General features: G+C 43.5%; 1 protein-coding gene across 1 annotated transcript in view; it reads left to right on the top strand.

Annotated features, from left to right (window-relative positions):
* Window positions 1-27,629, top strand: part of SFRP4 (secreted frizzled related protein 4) — a 98,895-nt gene that overhangs the window by 28,945 nt on the left and 42,321 nt on the right. The window contains exons 2-3 of the mRNA XM_069730242.1: window positions 25,728-25,808; window positions 25,998-26,063. Coding sequence (XP_069586343.1) covers window positions 25,728-25,808; window positions 25,998-26,063 — 147 coding nt within the window. The remainder of the gene's footprint in view (window positions 1-25,727; window positions 25,809-25,997; window positions 26,064-27,629) is intronic.

Here is a 27,629-nt window from a genome sequence, read left to right as displayed (position 1 = left end):
TGGCTCTCCAAACGCAACATGGCGTCCCATCTCAATTCCAGTCAATTTTGCATTGAAAATTCAAATGGCGCTCCTTCGCTTCCGAGCTCTGTCATGCGCCCAAACAGTGGTTTACCTCCACATGTGGGGTATCGGCGTACTCAGGACAAATTTTACAACAAAGTTTGGGGTCCATTTTCTCCTGTTACCCTTGGTAAATTAAAACAAATTGGAGCTGAATTAAATTTTTTGTGAAAAAAAGTTAAATGTTCATTTTTATTTAAACATTCCAAAAATTCATCTGAAACACCTGAAGGATTAATAAACTTCTTGAATGTGATTTTGAGCACCTTGAGGGGTGCAGTTTTTAGAATTGTGTCACACTTGGGTATTTTCTATCATATAGACCCCTCAAAATGACTTCAAATGAGATGTGGTCCCTAAAAAAATGGTGTTGTAAAAATGAGAAATTGCTGGTCAACTTTTAACCCTTATAACTCCCTAACAAAAAAAAATTTTGGTTCCAAAATTGTGCTGATGTAAAGTAGACATGTGGGAAATGTTACTTATTAAGTATTTTGTGTGACATATCTCTGTGATTTAGTTGCATAAAAATTCAAAGTTGGAAAATTGCGAAATTTTCAAAATTTTCGCCAAATTTCCGTTTTTTTCACAAATAAATGCAGGTAATATCAAAGAAATTTTTACTACTATCATGAAGTACAATATGTCTCCAGAAAACGGTGTCAGAATCACCGGGATCCGTTGAAGCGTTCCAGAGTTATAACCTCATAAAGGGACAGTGGTCAGAATTGTAAAAATTGGCCCGGTCCATAACGTGCAAACCACCCTTGGGGGTAAAGGGGTTAATACATGTGGAATTTTTTTTTTTTGACTTTGCCCCAGGGGGACATCACAGATCACTGATCTGACAGTTTGCACAGCACTCTGTCAGATCAGTGATCTGACTTACAGCGCTGCAGGCTTACCAAGCTCCTGCTCTGAGCAGGCACTTGGTAAGCCACCTCCCTCCCTGCAGGACTCGGATGCCGTGGCCATCTTGGATCCAGGCCTGCTACAGGGAGAGAGGTAAGGAGACCCTCGCAGCAACGCGATCACATCAGGGAAGACCGCAGGGAGCCCCCTCCCTGCGGGATGCTTCCCTATACCGCTGGCACATCGCGATCATGTTTGATCGTGGTGTGCCGGGGGTTAATGTGCCGGGGGCGGTCCGTGACTGGCCGCGATTGGCCACGCTCCCCCCGTGAGTGCGGCCGATCGCATATGTCGTACTATCCTGTCACTGGGAATTAAGTCCCAGAGCACCTTGATGGGATAGTATGTCATATGGGGTTAAGGGGTTAAGGGATGTGTGGGTAATATTTTTGAACTAGCAGCATATATATAGAACATGCTTCATTTCTCATATTATTCTGTGTAAGGCTGAAACCTAAAGAATTTTGTGGAGCATATTAAGGTACATGTATCAAAAAGTCCAAGTGCAAAGCCAAAAATCAACATCAGTCTACCAGATGCATGCTTAAAGAGACTGTGAGAAGGGCAACGCAATAAACAAATTATAATAATAGGATATATAGAGAATGGGAGTAGAAATTTGACCATTGCACAAGGTTTCAAAAAATTAACTCAAGTGGTCTGAATCATGCACACTGAAAGACACTGTCATGGGGACCTCACAATATACTTTAGAGTTATAACAAGAGGTATTTAAAAAATCATAATTTTCCTTTGGTTTAATAAATAGTATATCTTTATCTAGCAGTTGTATGACTGGCGCAAAGCCTGCAGAGATACGCAAACATGACTATTTATGTCTAATTTTTGTGAGTATGCTATTACCATGTGTAATAAAGCTGATATCTTTAAAAAAAAATCCACACATTGCTAGATATATTGAATTTGTACATAACACGTCTGTGAGGGTATTTGTCAAAAATAAAGACAGTATTTTTTTTTCCATTAGCATAAATCATTCACTATGAGAAAGGGTGAAGTTAAGGGATGGGAATGTGATTGTGCCCGCCAAGGATGTGTTACAGATCAGAAGGTGAATGGCTCTTGTTCTAGCTTCCTATCAAAATGTGGTCAACGTGCTAAACCACTGACGAACCCAGACAAGTGTGAGGATGTTGTGGGTTGGATGGCAGACAAAGGCTCCAGTGTGTTGACAAGTAGCACCACAAAGTCTTTCACAAGGTCCAGTCTCAGTAGCCAAGAGGCTGGGCCTCTGAATCCTCAACCTGATCCTCCTTCCTCCCACCATCAAGAGTCCCAGGAGACATATGACCCCCAACTCTGGCCACTCTGAGGAACTGTTTACATTCCCTTGTATTTTATCAGGCCTCTCAATGTGCACCATTAAAGAGGGTCATTAAGAGGTGGAATGCAGTGATGCCCAAACATTTGAGCACCAACGGCCAGGAGAAAGCCATGTTGGGGAAGGTCATTTCATGTCTGAAGAGGTGGAGGATAATCATGATGCATAGTTGCCATCAAGTGAGCCTAAAATCACAACTCAGAAGGAGGAACAGATTGAGGAATTGGAAAGATGACGTCGTCGATGATGAGGCCACTGATCCAACCTGGCACCATGGCACAACTAGCGAGCACAGCAGGGCAGACAGGGATAGATCCATAGCACAAAAACAGTCAAGAAGAGGTAGTGGTTTGACCAGAGGGAGAACTTGGTCAACTGTTCCAGAGGGCCCCCAGCACTCGGCTAGATAACAGGAAAAGGGTGCATTGTTCCCCTGTATGACAGTTATTGTCTGAAATTCCTTCAGTCAAAACAACTGTAATTTGCAGCATATGCCAAATCAAGCTAAGAAAAGGCAAGAAAAATTGACAACCTGAGAACCACCAGCATGCAAAAGCACAAGGCAGCCAAGCACCCCAGTAGGTGGGCGGAACACCTGGGTACAAAATCTTTGTCTGATGGCGAAACCACTGCCCCTTCCCCTCTGTTATGGCCTTCCCATTCTGTTGTACATGAAGCAGGTGCTGATGCCTCCTGCCCACAACCTGCAGTTGCACATACACAACAGTCAGCGACTACGTCCTGATCATTGTCCCTGCTCAGCGTTCACATGTCCCTGCCCCAGACGTTTAACAGAAAGCCGAAATATCCAACCACCCACAGGCCAAAATGCTGAACATCTACATTGCCAGATTAGTAGCCCTGGAAATGTTGTTGTTTCAACCTGTGGGTACTCAGTCTTTCCATGACCTCTTGATGGTGACAACCCCTTGGTACTCGATTCCCATCCGACACTATTGCTGGCAACACGTTACATAAGCAAGTGTTACACAATATCAGCCGTGCTCTGGCCAGTGCAGTCACAGGGAAAGTCTACTTTACCACAGACACGTGGACAAGTTCTTGTGGACAGGGATGATACATTTCCATTAGGCACACTGGCTGAATCTGGTGGAGTCTGGAACAGAGTCAGAGGCTGGGATAACACACATCTTACCCACACCAAGAATAGGCCCAACTAGAATCAGGGTTTCAGTCTACTCGTATTACAGTTCCTTTCTCTCTTCCTCCTCCTCACCAAAACTAGCCTCTCCATCACTCCCCAGCTGGGAGGTGACGAAGCAGCAGCTCGCTGTGCTAAAGGTCATTTGTTTAGGTGATAAAGCTCACAAGTCAGCCGAGCTGCTGAAGGGAATAAAAGAACAGACCGATCAGTGGCTCTCCCCGTTGAACCTCTAACCGGGTCTGGTTGTGTGTGATAATACTGTAGATGTAACTTGGTGGAGGCTTTAAAGCTCGGTAAGCTGGTAAACTTGCCAGACCTACTTGCCAAGGTACAGCGTGTCAGCACACATTTCCAAAACTCATCTCAGGCTTTTGCCGGACTAGCTTTGCTGCAGCAGCCCTTTAATTTGCCTAATCACCAACTGATTTGTGACCTGCCCACAAGCTGTAATTTCACCTTTCATAATAATAATAAATAATAATTATATTGCTATAGCGCCAACATATTCCACAGCCCTTTACATTTTAGAGAGGACTTGTACAGATACCAAAAGGAATGACGGTTTTGCTCACAAGCTTACAATCTATGAAGGGGAGACACGAAATGTGGATGGTAACAATTGCTTTCATTGTTTTGACCAGCCATAATGTAATAAATCGGGTGTTCATGTAATGCTGCATGAACCGGTTACCAACCAGTATGTGTAAAAGTACAGACACAGAGGGCTATTAAATTCAGAAAGTGTGTGACAACATGATGCAAAGATCCTGGTTATGAAGAAAATTTTGAATGGGCAACATAGGGACAGTTAGATAAATGTGCTGAGGCGGTAGGCGGTTCATATATTGGCAAGGATAAGTGAGCAGCAGAGAGCAGCATCTGAATTCCAGCATCTCAATGCCCATCAGAGTAACACTCAGCCCCAACACATAACAACTGCTGAGTGGGTGTGGATCGATGACATATGTGAGGTTCTTCAAAAATTTGAGTACTGCATTAAGGTGGTGAGCTTTCATGATGCTATTGTCAGCGTAACTATCCGCAGTTCTGTCTATTAAAACGTTCACTGCAGAATCTCAAAGAGGAACCTTTAAATGTTGAGCAGGTGGTTATAGAGCAAGATTTTACAGTGGCTGATACCACACAGCAAAGCCTCACACAATATTCTCAAGATACATTGTGTGATGATGAGGAACAGAAGGTGGAGGAACAGGAGTTTTAGTTTGTGCTACAGAGGGGACTCCCAATCCCAGCTTCATGCCTGTCCAGCATGGATGGCCTGAGGAGGAGGAGGAGGAAACTATGCGCCGTGAGGAGGAGAGGATGGTTAGTGTTCTTCCTGGTGAGGACACTGAACTTGTGACTCTTTGTAGTCTGCCACATGGCAGAGTTCATATCCAGATGCCTTCCCCAAGACCCTCGCATGAAAAACATTTTGCCCAACATGAAATACTGGCTGTGCACCTTTCTTGACCCATGGTACAAGGAGAAATTTCCCTCTCTCATTGTCACACCGTTAACAGCGATAAAAGGGCAGGACGGCGTACTGGGACCCGCACCTGTCCCTGCCACTATAATGGGGTATCAAAAACCAAAAGAAAAAAGCAATCAGAAGTCCAATTGTATGCAAATGAACAAAAAATCTTTATTAGAAAATACAGGTGAACAAACAGCAGGGAATGGATTCCCCATAGTAGCCTCAACACGTATAGATAGGGCACAGGTAGGTGTGCAACAGAGTACCTGGAACAAGGGACAATATACCACCCATTAAAAACCATATATAGCAGTCAAGTGACATGAATCACAGTAAAACATAAATATGTGGATGGTACATACCCGTAGCTGAGAATAAGGGTCACTGAGCACTCCCTATCGCGCCCACCCCTATAATGGGGCCCTGGCTTTCCCTTATCTCAGGGGTACTTATAATGGTTAGGAGGCCTGAGCCGCCAGCGTATCCCTGTCTCCTGTGCAGGCCCTATCAGTGGCCCCCTCTCCCGCCAAGGGAGGTGGACTGCACCAGTGTATAAATACGACAATTAAACAGGGTATACAGACAAGGTAACTAAAACTCTCTCAAACTCACCAAATGCTCACACAACCACAAATGAAACACAGAGAAGGGAAGAGAAGGAAAAAACTAGGAAGGAAAACAGGTTTAACATGCAACCAAAACAGCAGACACCAATCTCTGTAAATAAACCTTCAAGCTCCTAATACCATGCTCCTTCAACCTCCAAGCCAGGCAGCAGAACTGATCACTGACAACAGTTGTAGACAAAGCTGAGTCTATATAGGAGCGGAGATGACCAAAACCAAATCAGCTGAGAGACATAGCTCTCAGTAACTTCAGTAACAAGGCTTAACTCCTGCCCTGCTGGCACAAGACAGCCAGGTCAGAATTCAGGAGAAGAGCTTCTGTTCATCGTGTGTGAACGAGGCCCAGAGCACTGCGGTTCTCTGGAGCCTCTCTGTCGCGGTAGCTCCGTGACACTCATGTTGGAGGCAGACATGCCATTCTCAGTGCATGCATGCCAAAGGGCCGTGGTGGAAGACTTGCTAAAAAGAATACCCTCAGACAACACTGCTGGCAGAGGTACTGGCTCTTTTCAACTGCAAGGATTAGAGGGGAGGGCCACACACACAGGTGCAACTCAGGGTGGGAAATGTCCACCAACCATTTTCAGGAGATGGTCACATCAGCAAGACCTATCTGTGGGTGTAACTGTGATGAGGAGGAAGAAGTTGACCAAGATGTTGAAGAACTACTTAAGTGACCATACCAGCGTCCTTCCTTATTCTTCAGTTCACTTTAACTATTGGATGTCCAAGCTCCACATTTGGCCCAACCTCTCCTTGTGCACCTTGTATGTGTCTGTTGTCTGAGCGGATTTTTAGTTTGGCTGATGCAATCATAACGGATAGGCGCACACGCCTGTCAATGGAAAATGCAGACAAGCTGACTCTTCTAATATTGAACAAGGACTGGATTTCCTTCAACTTTGTAAGCCCTACGGATGACAGCAACATAATGTAAAAGCAGCCCAAAATTTTTTTGGGGAAGTTGTCTTAACATCCGTTCCTTACCATCCAAACCTATTTTGTTCAGGAAATCACCTCTTCCTCCCCTTCCTCCTGCTTCTGCAGCAAGTACTTTGTGGTCATGAATGTATACCCCACATGGCTAATGTTTTGTACTTTGTGAAAAATTGGCATATCGGGAGTACAAGTTCCATCATTGCACTGTTGATTGCCTTACTGACACACTCCAACAGCAGAGTAATGAAAATTGCCACGCAAGATTATCTCTACCCAGATTGCACCAGTAGCACAACTGCTAGGTAAAGGTGCACTATTTTTTAAACCAATAGAAAATTATGATTTTTATTTAGATCGCCTTGATGACACACTCCAAATGCAGAGTAATAAAGATCATTGCCACTGCTAAATTGTCACGTAAGATTATCTCTACCCGGATTGCGCTAGTCACACAACTGCTAGATAAATATAAGCTATTTATTAACGTATAGATAGGGCACAGGTAGGTGTGCAACAGAGTACCTGGAACAAGGGACAATATACCACCCATTAAAAACCATATATAGCAGTCAAGTGACATGAATCACAGTAAAACATAAATATGTGGATGGTACATACCCGTAGCTGAGAATAAGGGCCACTGAGCACTCCCTATCGCGCCCACCCCTATAATGGGGCCCTGGCTTTCCCTTATCTCAGGGGTACTTATAATGGTTAGGAGGCCTGAGCCGCCAGCGTATCCCTGTCTCCTGTGCAGGCCCTATCAGTGGCCCCCTCTCCCCCCAAGGGAGGTGGACTGCACCAGTGTATAAATACGACAATTAAACATGGTATACAGACAAGGTAACTAAAACTCTCTCAAACTCACCAAATGCTCACACAACCACAAAGGAAACACAGAGAAGGGAAGAGAAGGAAAAAACTAGGAAGGAAAACAGGTTTAACATGCAGCCAAAACAGCAGACCCCAATCTCTGTAAATAAACCTTCAAGCTCCTAATACCATGCTCCTTCAACCTCTAAGCCAGGCAGCAGAACTGATCACTGACAACAGTTGTAGACAAAGCTGAGTCTATATAGGAGCGGAGATGACCAAAACCAAATCAGCTGAGAGACATAGCTCTCAGTAACTTCAGTAACAAGGTTTAACTCCCGCCCTGCTGGCACAAGACAGCCAGGTCAGAATTCAGGAGAAGAGCTTCTGTTCATCGTGTGTGAACGAGGCCCAGAGCGCTGCAGTTCTCTGGAGCCTCTCTGTCGCGGTAGCCCTGTGTGTTGTGAATTCTGTGGCAGAGCTCCCTCCTGTGGTCACAAGTGGTACTTCGGCTGGTTCTCTCTGTGAGCTTCCGTTGGTGGAGGAAAGTGGTACTGCGGCTTCTGAGTTTCCTTCCTCAGGTGATGTGGTGAAGTCGTTAGGTGCAGCTCTATTTAACTCGACCTAGTGCTTTGATCCTGGCCTCCAGTCAATGTTCTAGTATTGGACCTGTTTCCTCCTGGATCGTTCCTGTGGCTTGCTGCTCTGCATAGCTAAGTTCCTCTTTGCTATTTGTTTGCTGTTTTTTTCTGTCCAGCTTGTCAATTGTTTTTTACTGCTTGCTGGAAGCTCTGGGACGCAGAGGGTGTACCTCCGTGCCGTTAGTTCGGTACGGAGGGTCTTTTTGCCCCCTTTGCGTGGTTTTTGTAGGGTTTTGTGTTGACCGCAAAGTTACCTTTCCTATCCTTGCTCTGTTCAGAAAGTTGGGCCTCACTTTGCTAAATCTATTTCATCTCTACGTTTGTCTTTTCATCTTAACTCACAGTCATTATATGTGGGGGCTGCCTTTTCCTTTGGGGTATTTCTCTGAGGCAAGGTAGGCTTATTTTCTATCTTCAGGCTAGCTAGTTTCTCAGGCCATGCCGAGTTGCATAGGGAGCGTTAGGCGCAATCCACGGCTGCCTTTAGTGTGGTTTGGAGAGGATTAGGGATTGCGGTCAACAGAGTTCCCACGTCTCAGAGCTCGTTCTTGTTTTTTGGGTTATTGCCAGGTCACTGTATGTGCGCTGACCTCTATGTCCATTGTGGCACTGAATTACCTTTCATAACAGTACTGGAGGCCAGGATCAAAGCACTAGGTGGAGTTAAATAGAGCAGCACCTAACGACTTCACCACATCACCTGAGGAAGGAAACTCAGGAGCCGCAGTACCACTTTCCTCCACCAACGGAAGCTCACAGAGAGAACCAGCCGAAGTACCACTTGTGACCACAGGAGGGAGCTCTGCCACAGAATTCACAACAGTACTGGACCCAGCTGACCATGTGCATGGCCCCTGCACATCAGGAGGTTATTCGCTTTCTGGTGTTGCATAATCTGCATGATATGGTCGTGTTGGGGTTGCCATGGCTGCAAGTCCATAATCCAGTTTTAGATTGGAAATCCATGTCTATGTCCAGCTGGGGTTGTCAGGGGGTACATGGTGATGTCCCATTTCTGACTATTTCGTCATCCACCCCTTCTGAGGTTCCGGAGTTCTTGTCTGATTACCGGGATTTATTTGATGAGCCCAAGTCCGATACCCTACCTCCGCATAGGGATTGTGATTGTGCTATCGATTTGATTCCTGGTAGTAAATTCCCAAAAGGTCGACTGTTTAATTTATCTGTGCCTGAGCACGCCGCTATGCGGAGATATGTGTAGGAGTCTTTGGAGAAGGGGCATATTCGCCCATCATCGTCGCCATTGGGAGCAGGGTTCTTTTTTGTAGCCAAGAAGGATGATTCACTGAGAACTTGTATAGATTACCGCCTTCTAAATAAGATCACGGTTAAATTTCAGTACCCCTTGCCATTGTTATCTGAGTTGTTTGCTCGGATTAAGGGGGCTAGTTGGTTCACCAAGATAGATCTTCGTGGTGCGTATAATCTTGTGCGTATTAAGCGAGGCGATGAGTGGAAAACTGCATTTAATACGCCCGAGGGCCATTTTGAGTATCTAGTAATGCCATTCGGACTTGCCAATGCTCCATCAGTGTTTCAGTCCTTTATGCATGACATCTTCCGAGAGTACTTGGATAAATTCCTGATTGTGTACTTAGATGACATTTTGATCTTCTCGGATGATTGGGAGTCTCATGTGAAGCAGGTCAGAACGGTGTTTCAGGTCCTGCGTGCTAATTCTTTGTTTGTGAAGGGATTAAAGTGTCTCTTTGGTGTTCAGAAGGTTTCATTTTTGGGGTTCATCTTTTCCCCTTCTACTATTGAGATGGATCCTGTTAAGGTCCAAGCCATCCATAATTGGACTCAGCCGACATCTCTGAAAAGTCTGCAAAAGTTCCTGGGCTTTGCTAATTTTTATCGTCACTTCATCTGCAATTTTTCTAGTATTGCTAAACCATTGACCGATTTGACCAAGAAAGGTGCTGATTTGGTCAATTGGTCTTCTGCTGCGGTGGAAGCTTTTCAAGAGTTGAAGCGTCGTTTTTCTTCTGCCCCTGTGTTGTGTCAACCAGATGTTTCGCTTCCGTTCCAGGTCGAGGTTGATGCTTCTGAGATTGGAGCAGGGGCTGTTTTGTCGCAGAGAAGTTCTGATTGCTCGGTGATGAAACCATGCGCCTTCTTTTCCAGGAAGTTTTCGCCTGCTGAGCGAAATTATGATGTGGGCAATCGAGAGTTGCTGGCCATGAAGTGGGCATTCGAGGAGTGGCGTCATTGGCTTGAAGGAGCTAAGCATCGCGTGGTGGTCTTGACTGATCATAAGAACTTGACTTATCTCGAGTCCGCCAAGCGGTTGAATCCTAGACAAGCTCGTTGGTCGTTGTTTTTTGCCCGTTTTGACTTTGTGATTTCATACCTTCCGGGCTCTAAAAATGTGAGGGCGGATGCTCTGTCTAGGAGTTTTGTGCCCGACTCTCCGGGTGTATCTGAGCCGGCGGGTATCCTCAAAGAGGGAGTAATTGTGTCTGCCATCTCCCCTGATTTGCGGTGGGTGCTGCAAAAATTTCAGGCTAATAAACCTGATCGTTGCCCAGCGGAGAAACTGTTTGTCCCTGATAGGTGGACGAATAAAGTTATCTCTGAGGTTCATTGTTCGGTGTTGGCTGGTCATCCTGGAATCTTTGGTACCAGAGAGTTAGTGGCTAGATCCTTTTGGTGGCCATCTCTGTCGCGGGATTTGCGTACTTTTGTGCAGTCCTGTGGGATTTGTGCTCGAGCTAAGCCCTGGTGTTCTCGGGCCAGTGGGTTGCTTTTGCCCTTGCCGGTCCCGAAGAGGCCTTGGACACATATCTCTATGGATTTTATTTCAGATCTTCCCGTCTCTCAAAAGATGTCAGTCATTTGGGTGGTCTGTGATCGCTTCTCTAAGATGGTCCATTTGGTACCCTTGTCTAAATTGCCTTCCTCCTCTGATTTGGTGCCATTGTTTTTCCAGCATGTGGTTCGTTTACATGGCATTCCAGAGAATATCGTTTCTGACAGAGGTTCCCAGTTTGTTTCGAGGTTTTGGCGAGCCTTTTGTGGTAGGATGGGCATTGACTTGTCTATTTCCTCGGCTTTCCATCCTCAGACTAATGGCCAGACCGAACGAACCAATCAGACCTTGGAAACATATCTGAGATGCTTTGTTTCTGCTGATCAGGATGACTGGGTGTCCTTTTTGCCTTTGGCTGAGTTCACCCTTAATAATCGGGCCAGCTCGGCTACCTTGGTTTCACCGTTTTTCTGCAACTCTGGGTTCCATCCTCGTTTCTCTTCAGGGCAGGTTGAGTCTTCGGACTGTCCTGGTGTGGATACTGTGGTGGACAGGTTGCAGCAGATTTGGACTCATGTAGTGGACAATTTGACTTTGTCCCAGGAGAAGGCTCAACGTTTCGCTAATCGCAGACGCTGTGTGGGTCCCCGACTTCGGGTTGGGGACTTGGTTTGGTTATCTTCTCGTCATATTCCTATGAAGGTTTCCTCTCCTAAGTTTAAACCTCGTTTTATTGGTCCGTATAGGATTTCTGAGGTTCTTAATCCTGTGTCTTTTCGTCTGACCCTTCCAGATTCTTTTTCCATACATAACGTATTCCATAGGTCATTGTTGCGGAGATACGTGGCACCTATGGTTCCATCTGTTGATCCTCCTGCCCCGGTTTTGGTGGAGGGGGAGTTGGATTATATTGTGGAGAAGATTTTGGATTCTCGTGTTTCAAGGCGGAAACTCCAGTATCTGGTTAAGTGGAAGGGTTATGCTCAGGAAGATAATTCCTGGGTCTTTGCCTCTGATGTCCATGCTCCCGATCTTGTTCGTGCCTTTCATATGGCTCATCCTGGTCATCCTGGGAGCTCTGGTGAGGGTTCGGTGACCCCTCCTCAAGGAGGGGGTACTGTTGTGAATTCTGTGGCAGAGCTCCCTCCTGTGGTCACAAGTGGTACTTCGGCTGGTTCTCTCTGTTAGCTTCCGTTGGTGGAGGAAAGTGGTACTGAAGCTTCTGAGTTTCCTTCCTCAGGTGATGTGGTGAAGTCGTTAGGTGCAGCTCTATTTAACTCCACCTAGTGCTTTGATCCTGGCCTCCAGTCAATGTTCTAGTATTGGACCTGTTTCCTCCTGGATCGTTCCTGTGGCTTGCTGCTCTGCATAGCTAAGTTCCTCTTTGCTATTTGTTTGCTGTTTTTTTCTGTCCAGCTTGTCAATTGTTTTTTACTGCTTGCTGGAAGCTCTGGGACGCAGAGGGTGTACCTCCGTGCCGTTAGTTCGGTACGGAGGGTCTTTTTGCCCCCTTTGCGTGGTTTTTGTAGGGTTTTGTGTTGACCGCAAAGTTACCTTTGCTATCCTCGCTCTGTTCAGAAAGTTGGGCCTCACTTTGCTAAATCTATTTCATCTCTACGTTTGTCTTTTCATCTTAACTCACAGTCATTATATGTGGGGGCTGCCTTTTCCTTTGGGGTATTTCTCTGAGGCAAGGTAGGCTTATTTTCTATCTTCAGGCTAGCTAGTTTCTCAGGCCGTGCCGAGTTGCATAGGGAGCGTTAGGCGCAATCCACGGCTGCCTTTAGTGTGGTTTGGAGAGGATTAGGGATTGCGGTCAACAGAGTTCCCACGTCTCAGAGCTCATTCTTGTTTTTTGGGTTATTGCCAGGTCACTGTATGTGCGCTGACCTCTATGTCCATTGTGGTACTGAATTACCTTTCATAACACCCGTGACACTCATGTTGGAGGCAGACATGCCATTCTCAGTGCATGCATGCCAAAGGGCCGTGGTGGAAGACTTGCTAAAAAGAATACCCTCAGACAACACTGCTGGCAGAGGTACTGGCTCTTTTCAACTGCAAAGATTAGAGGGGAGGGCCACACACACAGGTGCAACTCAGGGTGGGAAATGTCCACCAACCATTTTCAGGAGATGGTCACATCAGCAAGACCTATCTGTGGGTGTAACTGTGATGAGGAGGAAGAAGTTGACCAAGATGTTGAAGAACTACTTAAGTGACCATACCAGCGTCCTTCCTTATTCTTCAGTGCACTTTAACTATTGGATGTCCAAGCTCCACATTTGGCCCAACCTCTCCTTGTGCACCTTGTATGTGTCTGTTGTCTGAGCGGATTTTTAGTTTGGCTGGTGCAATCATAACGGATAGGCGCACACGCCTGTCAATGGAAAATGCAGACAAGCTGACTCTTCTAATATTGAACAAGGACTGGATTTCCTTCAACTTTGTAAGCCCTACGGATGACAGCAACATAATGTAAAAGCAGCCCAAAATTTTTTTGGGGAAGTTGTCTTAACATCCGTTCCTTACCATCCAAACCTATTTTGTTCAGGAAATCACCTCTTCCTCCCCTTCCTCCTGCTTCTGCAGCAAGTACTTTGTGGTCATGAATGTATACCCCACATGGCTAATGTTTTGTACTTTGTGAAAAATTGGCATATCGGGAGTACAAGTTCCATCATTGCACTGTTGATTGCCTTACTGACACACTCCAACAGCAGAGTAATGAAAATTGCCACGCAAGATTATCTCTACCCAGATTGCACCAGTAGCACAACTGCTAGGTAAAGGTGCACTATTTTTTAAACCAATAGAAAATTATGATTTTTATTTAGATCGCCTTGATGACACACTCCAAATGCAGAGTAATAAAGATCATTGCCACTGCTAAATTGTCACGTAAGATTATCTCTACCCGGATTGCGCTAGTCACACAACTGCTAGATAAATATAAGCTATTTATTAAACCAGAAGACACAAAAGAGAATGGTAAAACCAAAAACACTCAGTTTGAAAAAATGTTTGCAGTAATCCGCAAGTGCTAGTAAAAGATGTAAATAACAGGGTATTTGGTTGATACGTTTTTTGCAAAAAATGTATACTAAGCTGCTCTACCAATCTTCACGGTATACCCATATCAGAGCAGTCCTAACTAATGTATGCAATCCCTATCTGATGTATTTAAAAACCTGATCATCTGTATATTACCTGTGTGAACAGGGTTCAGAGAGGAAAAATCCATGTGTGCATACAGGGCAGAACAGCTTTTGTGCAGCTAGCCCAAGAGGAGTGGTGGAACTCCCCAGTCTTGTAGACACAAGAGAACAATCATGGAAACAGGAACACATGGGCTACTTGCACAGTGAACAAGTCTGTAAGAACATGTTCACACACCACCAAGAAACCTGAAGACACAAAAGAGAATGGTAAAACCAAAAACACTCAGTTTGAAAAAATGTTTGCAGTAATCCGCAAGTGCTAGTAAAAGATGTAAATAACAGGGTATTTGGTTGATACGTTTTTTGCAAAAAATGTATACTAAGCTGCTCTACCAATCTTCACGGTATACCCATATCAGAGCAGTCCTAACTAATGTATGCAATCCCTATCTGATGTATTTAAAATCCTGATCATCTGTATATTACCTGTGCGAACAGGGTTCAGAGAGGAAAAATCCATGTGTGCATACAGGGCAGAACAGCTTTTGTGCAGCTAGCCCAAGAGGAGTGGTGGAATTCCCCAGTCTTGTAGACACAAGAGAACAATCATGGAAACAGGAACACATGGGCTACTTGCACAGTGAACAAGTCTGTAAGAACATGTTCACACACCACCAAGAAACCTGAAGACACAAAAGAGAATGGTAAAACCAAAAACACTCAGTTTGAAAAAATGTTTGCAGTAATCCGCAAGTGCTAGTAAAAGATGTAAATAACAGGGTATTTGGTTGATACGTTTTTTGCAAAAAATGTATACTAAGCTGCTCTACCAATCTTCACGGTATACCCATATCAGAGCAGTCCTAACTAATGTATGCAATCCCTATCTGATGTATTTAAAAACCTGATCATCTGTATATTACCTGTGTGAACAGGGTTCAGAGAGGAAAAATCCATGTGTGCATACAGGGCAGAACAGCTTTTGTGCAGCTAGCCCAAGAGGAGTGGTGGAACTCCCCAGTCTTGTAGACACAAGAGAACAATCATGGAAACAGGAACACATGGGCTACTTGCACAGTGAACAAGTCTGTAAGAACATGTTCACACACCACCAAGAAACCTGAAGACACAAAAGAGAATGGTAAAACCAAAAACACTCAGTTTGAAAAAATGTTTGCAGTAATCCGCAAGTGCTAGTAAAAGATGTAAATAACAGGGTATTTGGTTGATACGTTTTTTGCAAAAAATGTATACTAAGCTGCTCTACCAATCTTCACGGTATACCCATATCAGAGCAGTCCTAACTAATGTATGCAATCCCTATCTGATGTATTTAAAAACCTGATCATCTGTATATTACCTGTGTGAACAGGGTTCAGAGAGGAAAAATCCATGTGTGCATACAGGGCAGAACAGCTTTTGTGCAGCTAGCCCAAGAGGAGTGGTGGAACTCCCCAGTCTTGTAGACACAAGAGAACAATCATGGAAACAGGAACACATGGGCTACTTGCACAGTGAACAAGTCTGTAAGAACATGTTCACACACCACCAAGAAACCTGAAGACACAAAAGAGAATGGTAAAACCAAAAACACTCAGTTTGAAAAAATGTTTGCAGTAATCCGCAAGTGCTAGTAAAAGATGTAAATAACAGGGTATTTGGTTGATACGTTTTTTGCAAAAAATGTATACTAAGCTGCTCTACCAATCTTCACGGTATACCCATATCAGAGCAGTCCTAACTAATGTATGCAATCCCTATCTGATGTATTTAAAAACCTGATCATCTGTATATTACCTGTGTGAACAGGGTTCAGAGAGGAAAAATCCATGTGTGCATACAGGGCAGAACAGCTTTTGTGCAGCTAGCCCAAGAGGAGTGGTGGAACTCCCCAGTCTTGTAGACACAAGAGAACAATCATGGAAACAGGAACACATGGGCTACTTGCACAGTGAACAAGTCTGTAAGAACATGTTCACACACCACCAAGAAACCTGAAGACACAAAAGAGAATGGTAAAACCAAAAACACTCAGTTTGAAAAAATGTTTGCAGTAATCCGCAAGTGCTAGTAAAAGATGTAAATAACAGGGTATTTGGTTGATACGTTTTTTGCAAAAAATGTATACTAAGCTGCTCTACCAATCTTCACGGTATACCCATATCAGAGCAGTCCTAACTAATGTATGCAATCAGGTTTCTTGGTGGTGTGTGAACATGTTCTTACAGACTTGTTCACTGTGCAAGTAGCCCATGTGTTCCTGTTTCCATGATTGTTCTCTTGTGTCTACAAGACTGGGGAGTTCCACCACTCCTCTTGGGCTAGCTGCACAAAAGCTGTTCTGCCCTGTATGCACACATGGATTTTTCCTCTCTGAACCCTGTTCACACAGGTAATATACAGATGATCAGGTTTTTAAATACATCAGATAGGGATTGCATACATTAGTTAGGACTGCTCTGATATGGGTATACCGTGAAGATTGGTAGAGCAGCTTAGTATACATTTTTTGCAAAAAACGTATCAACCAAATACCCTGTTATTTACATCTTTTACTAGCACTTGCGGATTACTGCAAACATTTTTTCAAACTGAGTGTTTTTGGTTTTACCATTCTCTTTTGTGTCTTCAGGTTTCTTGGTGGTGTGTGAACATGTTCTTACAGACTTGTTCACTGTGCAAGTAGCCCATGTGTTCCTGTTTCCATATTTATTAAACCAATAGAAAATTAGGATTGTTTTTGTGATCCCCTTGCTGACAGACTCCAACAGTGGAGTAATGAAAATTATTGCCACTCTTAAATTGTGATGTTTGATAGAAAATTAGGATTGTTTTTTAGATCGCCTTGCTCACACTCCAATGCGGCCTAATAAAGATTATTTCCCCTGCTAAATTGGCACATAAGATTATCTCTACCCTCCTTATTTCACCCTAATCCCGCAGTCTGTTTCTGTTACTAACTATACAATACAGTGGAAAATAGCAAAGATCTGCAGCATGTACTTTCAATGATGAGAACACCCAGGTTTACTTTCCCTCCTATTAAATCTCTTCCTACTAAATCCCCACCTCTCAAACAAATAATCTTGACAATCTTCAACTCTTAAAAGTGCTTTTTGGAATGAATAACGCTTACTATAAGCTTCTATCACTCTCCCTACACTCCTTTTACTCTTCCTATGCTCAAACTGCGCTCTCCCTCCAGCTGCAATGTGCATAAGATGGCGCCGGCAGCCTTTAAATATCCCCTATAATGCTGGGAGGCCAGACAATCACAGTAATGCCAACCCAAATAAAGTGCCAAACATGCTTGGCGGGTCACTCGAATATACTGAGGCAAATACCTAAGTAACAAATAGCCCGAATACCGTACTATTCGTGCGAGTAACGAAAAGTGCCGAATGTATTCGCTCATCACTAGCAACCACCCACAAGTTACCCCATTTTGGAAGCTAGACTCCTCAAGAAATGTACAGTTAGGGCCAGAAATATTTGGACAGTGACACAATTTTCGCGAGTTGGGCTCTGCATGCCACCACATTGGATTTGAAATGAAACCTCTACAACAGAATTCAAGTGCAGATTGTAACGTTTAATTTGAAGGGTTGAACAAAAATATCTGATAGAAAATGTAGGAATTGTACACATTTCTTTACAAACACTCCACATTTTAGGAGGTCAAAAGTAATTGGACAAATAAACATAACCCAAACAAAATATTTTTATTTTCAATATTTTGTTGCAAATCCTTTGGAGGCAATCACTGCCTTAAGTCTGGAACCCATGGACATCACCAAACGCTGGGTTTCCTCCTTCTTAATGCTTTGCCAGGCCTTTACAGCCGCAGCCTTCAGGTCTTGCTTGTTTGTGGGTCTTTCCGTCTTAAGTCTGGATTTGAGCAAGTGAAATGCATGCTCATTTGGGTTTAGATCTGGAGATTGACTTGGCCATTGCAGAATGTTCCACTTTTTGGCACTCATGAACTCCTGGGTAGCTTTGGATGTATGCTTGGGGTCATTGTCCATCTGTACTATGAAGCGCCGTCCAATCAACTTTGCAGCATTTGGCTGAATCTGGGCTGAAAGTATATCCCGGTACACTTCAGAATTCATCCGGCTACTCTTGTCTGCTCTTATGTCATCAATAAACACAAGTGACCCAGTGCCATTGAAAGCCATGCATGCCCATGCCATCACGTTGCCTCCACCATGTTTTACAGAGGATGTGGTGTGCCTTGGATCATGTGCCGTTCCCTTTCTTCTCCAAACTTTTTTCTTCCCATCATTCTGGTACAGGTTGATCTTTGTCTCATCTGTCCATAGAATACTTTTCCAGAACTGAGCTGGCTTCTTGAGGTGTTTTTCTGCAAATTTAACTCTGGCCTGTCTATTTTTGGTATTGATGAATGGTTTGCATCTAGATGTGAACCCTTTGTATTTACTGTCATGGAGTCTTCTCTTTACTGTTGACTTAGAGACAGATACACCTACTTCACTGAGAGTGTTCTGGACTTCAGTTGATGTTGTGAACGGGTTCTTCTTCACCAAATTAAGTATGCGGCGATCATCCACCACTGTTGTCATCCGTGGACACCCAGGCCTTTTTGAGTTCCCAAGCTCACCAGTCAATTCCTTTTTTCTCAGAATGTACCCAACTGTTGATTTTGCTACTCCAAGCATGTCTGCTATCTCTCTGATGGATTTTTTCTTTTTTTTTTCAGCCTCAGGATGTTCTGCTTCACCTCAATTGAGAGTTCCTTTGACCGCATGTTGTCTGCTCACAGCAACAGCTTCCAAATGCAAAACCACACACCTGGAATCCACCCCTGACCTTTTAACTACTTCATTGATTACAGGTTAACGAGGGAGACGCCTTCAGAGTTAATTGCAGCCCTTAGAGTCCATTGTCCAATTACTTTTGGTCCCTTGAAAAAGAGGACGCTATGCATTACAGAGCTATGATTCCTAAACCCTTTCTCCGATTTGGATGTGGAAACTATCATATTGCAGCTGGGAGTGTGCACTTTCAGCCCATATTATATATATAATTGTATTTCTGAACATGTTTTTGTAAACAGCTAAAATAACAAAACTTGTGTCACTGTCCAAATATTTCTGGCCCTAACTGTATCTACGTGTACTTTCTCCTTAGTACATGGATACTCCATATGTGGAGGCACAGCGCAAAGGTCAGAAGGGAAGAGGCGCCATATTGGAGTTCAGATTTTGTTGGAAGGGTGTAAGGGAGCCATGTCACATTGGCAAAGCCCCTGAGTTGCCCGAACAGCAGAACCCCCCTCAGGTTACCTCAATTTACAAGCTAAGTACAGCCCCCCAATGAATTCATCTATGCGAGCAGTGAGCATGTTGACACCATATGTGCCTCACAGAATTTTATACCATTTGGGCGAGGAAAGAATAATTACATTTTTACCACTAAAATGATGTTTTAGCCGCAAGTTTTTAATTTTTATATGGGCAAATAGGAAAAAATTGACCTCAACTTGTTGTGAAATATTTCCTGAGTTGGTCAATATCTTACATGTAATCTCGAAGTACTTTTCAGGCACAGTGCAAAGTTCAGAAGGGAAAGAGCACCATATTATAATGCAGATTTTACTGTTATGTTTTGTGAGTGCCATGATCCACTGAGAGAGCCCCTGAGCTGCCAGAACACCAGACCTCCACATAAGTGACCCCATTTTATAAACTACTTCTTCCAATTAAATGATCTAAAGGTGCAGGGATCATATTGACACCACAGGTGTGTCACAGAATTTTATACTATTGGGTAGTGAAGTAAAAATAAATTTTTCCCACAAAAATGTTGTTTTAGCCCCAGATTTTGCATTGTCACCCAGGAAAATCTGGAAAAATGGCACCAAAATTTGTCATACAGTTTCTGCTGAACATAGAAATACCCGATATGTGGCTGCACAGTCCTGCTTAGCCACACGGCAAGACTCAGGAGGGATGGAGCACTGTTTGCCTCCAGGAGCACAGGTTTTCCTTGAATAGTTTGCAGACACCAGATGCAGAACCTTTAAGTGCTAGAGGAGCAGAACTCCCTACCCTCCCTCAAGCCTTTGGGACTTTATATACTGGTGTAGTGATTTTCTGACTCCAGAAACAAGCAGCAGTGGTTTACCTCGCTTTTATGTTCGATTCAAAAGACTAACATTGCCAGATCATAGGCCTGACGACGCCCACAGTGCCTCCATCTGCCTCATAAGAGGGAATCTTTTGCCATGGGTTACGTATGAATCATGTATTTCAAAGATTTACAGGGAAATCACGGTGTAAGAGCTCAGCGTAGTGCCCAGAATAAATGTAAGCCAAGCCTTACTGCTACCTTTGGGAGGCAGAATGAACAAATAAACAGCAGGTGGAGAAGTGGTTTTATTTTGATTTTTTTATTCCTCACGTGATATAAGTGATCAGATGACTTTATTTTTATGGTCGGTGTGATTACAGCGATACTAAATTTATATATTGTTTTTTATGTTTGGTTGCTATCACACACTAAAAGACGCTTATTTTTGCATCGCCATATTTGAGATCTATAATTTTTCCAGATTTGTGCCGACAGAGTAATGCGAGAGCTTGTTTTTTGCTGGACTAGTTGACGTTTTTATTGGTACCATTTTCGGTCACATAATGTTTTTGATCGCTTTCTATTCTGATTTTTGGAAAGCAGAATTTATAAAGCAAGCAATTCATGAATAGTTTTTTTTTATGCCGTTTTGTGTGTGGTAAAATTTGATAAGGAAATGTTATTATTCAGGTCAGTACAGATTGGGGGAAACCATATTTATATTTTTTTTATGTTTTGTTGCTTTTACAGAATAAAAACTATTTTCTAGAAAAAATAATTAGTTTTGTCTTTGCTTTATTTTGAGAGCTATAACATTTTTATTTTTACGCTGTTGGAGCTGTACGGCTGCCTGTTTTTTGTGGAACAAGATGACGTTTTTCTCTATACAATTTTTATTTACATTTGTGTTTTTGATTGTGTTTTATTCAACTTTTTGTTTTTGAAAAAGCATAGTTTTTTGCCTCTTTTTTATTTTTTTATGTTGTTCACTGAAGGGGTTAACTATTGTGGCAGTTTTTTAGGTCAGGTTCCATAGAGATGCCGCAATACCAGATGTGCCTTTTTTTTATAAAAATATGTATTTATGGTTATAATGGTCTTCTACAGCACATGCTGACATAGGGGATTATTCTGCTCCATGTCGTTGCCATCTACTATATAATTGTCTAAGGGTCACTTCCATCTGTCTGTCTTTCTGTCTGTCTGTCACGCATATTCATTGGTCACGGCCTCTGTCTGTCATGGAATCCAAGTCGCTGATTGGTCGTGGCAAAACACACGACCAATCAGCGACGGCCACAGTCCGGCGGCAATATGGTCGCTCTTTCCTCCCCGCAGTCAGTGCCTGCTCCATACTCCCCTCCAGTCATCCAGTTAGCCCTCACACAGGGTTAATGCCAGCGTTACCGGAGCGCGGTGTAACACACTCCGGTTGCGCAGCTATTAACCCTGTGTGACCAACTTTTTACTATTGATGCTGCATATGCAGATCTAAAAAATCTAATGTTACAAATAAGAATAATAAAAAAAAGGTTATTCTCACCCTCTGACGTCCTGTCCTCGGCAGTGCAAGCGGCAGGTTCCGGTGTAAGGATGCTATGTGAGAAGGACCTGCCATGACGTCACGGTCATGTGACTGTGATGTCATCACAGGTCCAGCGCTCATACCAACCCTGGGACCAGAAGCTGCCGCGTGCACCACACACAGGCGACAGGACTACAAGGGGCACTCGGAAGGTGAGTATATGTTCATTTTTTATTTTTTAACCTGTTACATACGTGGCTGGGTAATATACTACGTAGCTGGGCAATATACTACGTGACTGACTAATATATTATGTGACTGGGCAATATACTACGTGGCTCTGTGCTGTATACTACGTCGCTGTGCAATATACTACGTGGCTGGGCAATATACTAAGTCACTGGGCAATATACTACGTAGCTGAGCAATATACTACGTCACTGGGCAATATACTACATGATGACTGGGCAATATACTACGTGACTGGGCACTATACTATGTCACTGGGCAATATACTACGTAGCTGGGCAATATACTACATCACTGGGCAATATACTACGTGACTGGGCAATATACTACGTCACTGGGCAATATACTACGTAGCTTTGCAATATACTACGTGGCTGGGCAATATACTACATCACTGGGCAATATACTACGTAGCTGAGCAATATACTACGTCACTGGGCAATATACTACATGATGACTGGGCAATATACTACGTCACTTTGCAATATACTACGTAGCTGGGCAATATACTACGTGGCTGGGCAATATACTACGTGACTGGGCAATATACTACATGACTGGGCAATATACTATGTGACTGGGCAATATACTACGTGGCTGGGCAGTATACTACATAGCTGGGCAATATACTACATCACTGGGCAATATACTACGTAGCTGGGCAATATACTATGTAGCTGAGCAATATACTACGTGGCTGGGCAATTTACTAAGTGGTTGGGCAATATACTACGTGGCTGTGCAATATACTACGTGGACATGCATATTCTAGAATACCCGATGAGTTAGAATCGGGCCACCATCTAGTAAATAAATACCCCTCACTGTGCTACATGCACAAGAAAGGAAAATGATCCCTGCACTGTACCTTTAATGATGCATAGCATCCACACTATCCTCTATAACATATTGCATTCACACATCTCCCCGTATCAACTATGACCGCTACACCCCGCACACCATCCCCCATATGTATTATGAGTGCCACACTGTTCTCTTATATATACTTTGACTGCCATACTGTCCACCCTATATACCATAACCACAATGTCCTCCCTTATCAATTATACCCACCACTCTATCCTCTCTTATGAGCTATACCCGCCACACTGTCTACCCTTAATAACTTTGCCTCTACATTGTCTCTGGAGAGCCTGCCAGGGCCGTGGGGATACTTGGTACCGGGCCGGTTCTTAAAGGAATGTGTGTGTCATCTTAAACAGGTAACTTCTTCTTCCCTTTATGGGAGGCACTTTGTACTTAAACGTTACATAACCAAAATAATACAACTTGGAATATACTATTACTCTCTATAAAACATTAATATTACTCTGAATAAGATATTGGCATTTTTCTCAATAAACAGCAGTTATTTCTTATAAAGCATTCTCTATTAAGTGCAGCAAAACATTTCCTATCAAATACTATAAAATAGAACATTGTTTCATATAAGAAATAAATTAATATTACAATATTCGATCAAGTTACTTTCCATCAGATTTAGCAGCAAACCAGTTCAGCACAACAGATTCTTCAGTGAGATCCCATGCCGGGTGTCCTTCTCACTATTCTTAATGCAATATGGGGGACCCGTCTCAAACCCCCAACTTGGGCATGACTACAAGGAAAAGCTGGTCTCCACGTTGGACCACTTCTTCTGCCGCGCCAGACGATTTTTGTTCTCTGGTCAGTTGTATAAAATAGAGTCCCTTACACAATCTACTGAGGTAGATGTAAAACCAATAAGGAGCACATTAAGATGTGCTATCTATGTACAATAAATGTTCTTGGATCATTCACCGTTCATGACCTCACTGTCTTTTTAAACTTTAATAATGTTAATAAACATACCAAACCAGGTAACTGCAAAAATAGGAAAAAAGAGCAGCACATTTAGCACATAGAGAGTCCGGGTGCAAAGAGAGCTTCTATACCAAACCTTGAATGTAGTAGTCCAAAAAACAGGAGCAACACACCGCTATTTGTGAATAAGGAGCTGTTTTATTTAGCCCATGATGGCGATATTTCGGTTCAATATAGTGAACCTTTCTCAAGTCAGCTTGACACTAACACCGATTTTGATAATTGGTACAGTGAAAGAGTGGGAAATAGGAAAAAAAATGTTTTAGGCCGGTTTCACATTAGCGTTTACCTGATCTGCGGCGTGCTGCGGACTTCCTCCGTGAAGCCCCGCCCTCGTCCGCACCTCCGCAGCTAGCTCCGCCTACTTCTGCATGCGGCCTGCATGCGGCCTGCGTAACCTATCTTTAACATTAGGTACGCAGGTCGTGCAGCTGTATGCAGATTCTTCCGCATGTGTCGTTTTGACGATGCGGAGAAAAAAAATGCTACAGGCTGCATCCTACGCTGGTCGCCGCATCGTCAAAACGACGCATGCGGAAGCATCCGCATACAGCCGCACAACCTGCGTACCTAATGTTAAAGATAGGTACGCAGGCCGCATGCAGGCCGCATGCAGAAGTAGGCGGAGCTAGTGGCAAAGGTGCGGCTGAGGGCAGGGCTTTACGGAGGAAGTCCGCAGCCCGACGCAAATCAGGTAAACGCTACTGTGAAACTAGCCTTATTTTATTCTTTTTTCATACTGGTGCACACACCCATAGACTTCACTGGGTGCTTTTGCTCTGATTTACGGAGTCACTCACAGTAAGTTATTATGAGTCTTTTTCTCATGCCGAATTGAAAAAAACTCAAAATATGGACTGCCCCATAGTATAACATTGGTCCAAGTGCTGTCCGATAAAATATTGCATAGCCATTTGCCGTGTTATATGCTAATGTGAGCGAGCACTAATATTTACTATTTGTGTTAGTATGGTGAATTAGTTTTATAAATGAATTATATCATATTACTATATTAGACAGGTCAGTAGTTGTCTCAGAAAAAAGCATTATTTATTTTGAATTATTTATTTATTTAACTCACTTATATTGCGCCATTAATTCCACAGCACCTTAGGCTACTTTCACAATAGCGTTTTTTGCAATACGTCGCAATGCGTCGTTTATGGGAAAAAACGCATCCTGCAAAGTTGCGTTTTTGCCCCATAGATTAACATTAGCGACACATTGACACACGTTGCAACCGTCGTGCGACGGTTGCGCCGTGTTGTGGCGGACCGCCGGGAGCAAAAAACGTTACATGTAACATTTTTTGCTGCTGACGGACCGCTTTTTCCGACCGCACATGCGCGGCCAGAACTCTGCCCGCACCTCCCCGCACCTTACAATGGGGCAGCGGATGCGCAGGAAAAATGCATCCGCTGCCTCCATTGTGCGGCGCATTCACTGCTAGCGTCGGAACCTCGGCCCGATGCACTGCGACGGGCTGAGTCCGACGCTAGTGTGAAAGTAGCCTTACAGACACCATCATCGCTGTCCCCATTGGGTCTCATAATCTAAATTCTCTATCAGTATGGCTTTGCCTTTTTATATTTATTGCCATATGACACATAAAACCCAGAGTCATATGGTTAAGTTCATCTGTACAGAATTTCAGTTGCGCAAGTCAAATCACTTAACCTTCTGTATATTTGCATGTGTGTGATAATAAGAGGTAATGAGCGGAAATTGCTTCAGCACCTGTTTAAATAACTGGACTCGTGAAAAAGGGAAGTTGTTTGGACCGTCGGTCATTTTTTGTTTGGTTTGGCCACCACAGACGCATCACATTAGATCTTTCTATGCACTGGAATCATTTCTATAGTTGTGAAACTTAATTAAAAGGAAAAAAATCCTTAATAAAGCAATAAAGTAATAGAGCCATCAAAAGCACACGTTTATTTAACACTACTAAAAGCATTTATACTGCAGATGTGGAGAGACCGTCTTATCCGGTTCAAGAGGTGTATTTAAAGACTCAAGTTTCTTCTGGTGTGTTTGGCACCGTGCTGGTATTTTCATTGGCTAATCTTGTCTTGTTCTTTTCAGATATAAAGTGGACGGAGTTTACACAAGATGTCATAATCCCAGAAAAACCAAGGGTGAATCATTGCAAAAGTTTAAACATGGGTAAAGTCTGTATTTTCTTATGATAACAGATCCTGTACAATATCTTGCCCTCTGGAGGACGTACAGTGCTATTTTGTTGCTAGTTTTTGTTTTTTTATATACTTTTTTTGGTGTAATTTCCTTCTTTTGTATTTACCTGGTCAATTTTTATCTTTTTTACTGTAAGGATTTGTTTTCTTTCTTTTACAGATCACTGCAAATGTAAACCAATCAAACCTAGCCTAAATATGTATTTGTCCAAAAATTACAGCTATGGTAAGTGACAGCAATGATTTGTGCTTATAGCAGCAAAACAAAGACTTTATTTTACACCGGCCGATTTTCTGCATATATAAGAAGTCGGTCAGTGCATGTTTTCTTTCATTTTGATTGCACAATGATCGCAAGGGTGTAAAGCCGTAGAACTGTACAGTTGTAGTGTTAAAAGAGCTGTACATGCTGTGAATGAGCAATAAGGTTCAATTCACACTGCTAGCAAACATGACAGGAATAACTCCCAACGTACTATATTATCCTATGTAGCCTATAGAGTTCAATGGCTAAGAGGGAGCCAGTCATGACGACAAACTCTATTTACCTAAAGCTTCTGGTAAATCCCATTGAAATCATGCCTGCCTTACTGGTGCAGCGCTACAGGGAGAAAATTAACTTCTATCCCTCCTGTGGATACTCACTTATATTCGTAAGGGAGGTACAAGGAGCAATTACAGTCACTGGTCACTATACAGTGAGCCCGCCTCTACTCACTGGTACTTTGACGTCCTGTGTACTCTGGAGAAGGTGGTACCTGTACTGACCGCAAACCCAGCCCAAATTGCAAAAAGTGAATACACCTGATAAATGCTGCGATCCAAAGACAGCAGCACTACCACTCATAACCACCGGAGGGAGCCCAAGAGCAGAATTCACAACAGTACCCCCCCTTGAGGAGGGGTCACCGAACCCTCACCAGAGCCCCCAGGCCGATCAGGACGAGCCAAATGAAAGGCATGAACCAAATCGTCAGCATGAACATCGGAGGCAACAACCCAAGAATTATCCTCCTGGCCATAACCTTTCCATTTGACCAGATACTGAAGCTTCCGCCTCGAAAAACGAGAATCCAAAATCTTCTCAACCACATACTCCAACTCCCCATCAATCAACACCGGGGCCGGAGGATCAACAGATGGAACAACGGGCACCACATACTTCCGCAACAAAGATCTATAGAACACATTATGGATGGAAAAAGAGGCTGGAAGGGCCAAACGAAAAGACACTGGATTGATAATCTCAGAAATCCTATAAGGACCAATAAACCGAGGCTTGAACTTAGGGGAAGAAACCTTCATAGGAACATGACTGGAAGACAACCAGACCAAATCCCCAACCCGAAGCCGGGAACCAACACACCGACGACGGTTAGCAAAACGCTGAGCCTCCTCCTGAGACAACACCAGATTGTCCACCACATGAGCCCAAATCTGCTGCAGCCTGTCAACCACAGATTCCACACCAGGACAATCAGAAGGCTCAACCTGCCCTGAAGAAAAATGAGGATGAAAACCAAAATTACAAAAAAAAGGCGAAACCAAGGTAGCAGAACTAGCCCGATTATTAAGGGCAAACTCGGCCAATGGCAAGAAAGCCACCCAATCATCCTGATCAGCAGACACAAAGCATCTCAAATAAGTTTCCAAAGTCTGATTAGTTCGCTCGGTTTGGCCATTTGTCTGAGGATGAAATGTGGAAGAAAAAGACAAATCAATGCCCAGCCTAGCACAAAAGGCCCGCCAAAACCTAGAAACAAACTGGGAACCTCTATCGGACACAATATTC

The sequence above is a fragment of the Ranitomeya imitator genome, chromosome 6 (genome assembly GCF_032444005.1).
Source record: "Ranitomeya imitator isolate aRanImi1 chromosome 6, aRanImi1.pri, whole genome shotgun sequence".
Lineage (NCBI taxonomy): Eukaryota > Metazoa > Chordata > Amphibia > Anura > Dendrobatidae > Ranitomeya > Ranitomeya imitator.
This window is presented reverse-complemented; position numbering and strand designations above follow the sequence as displayed.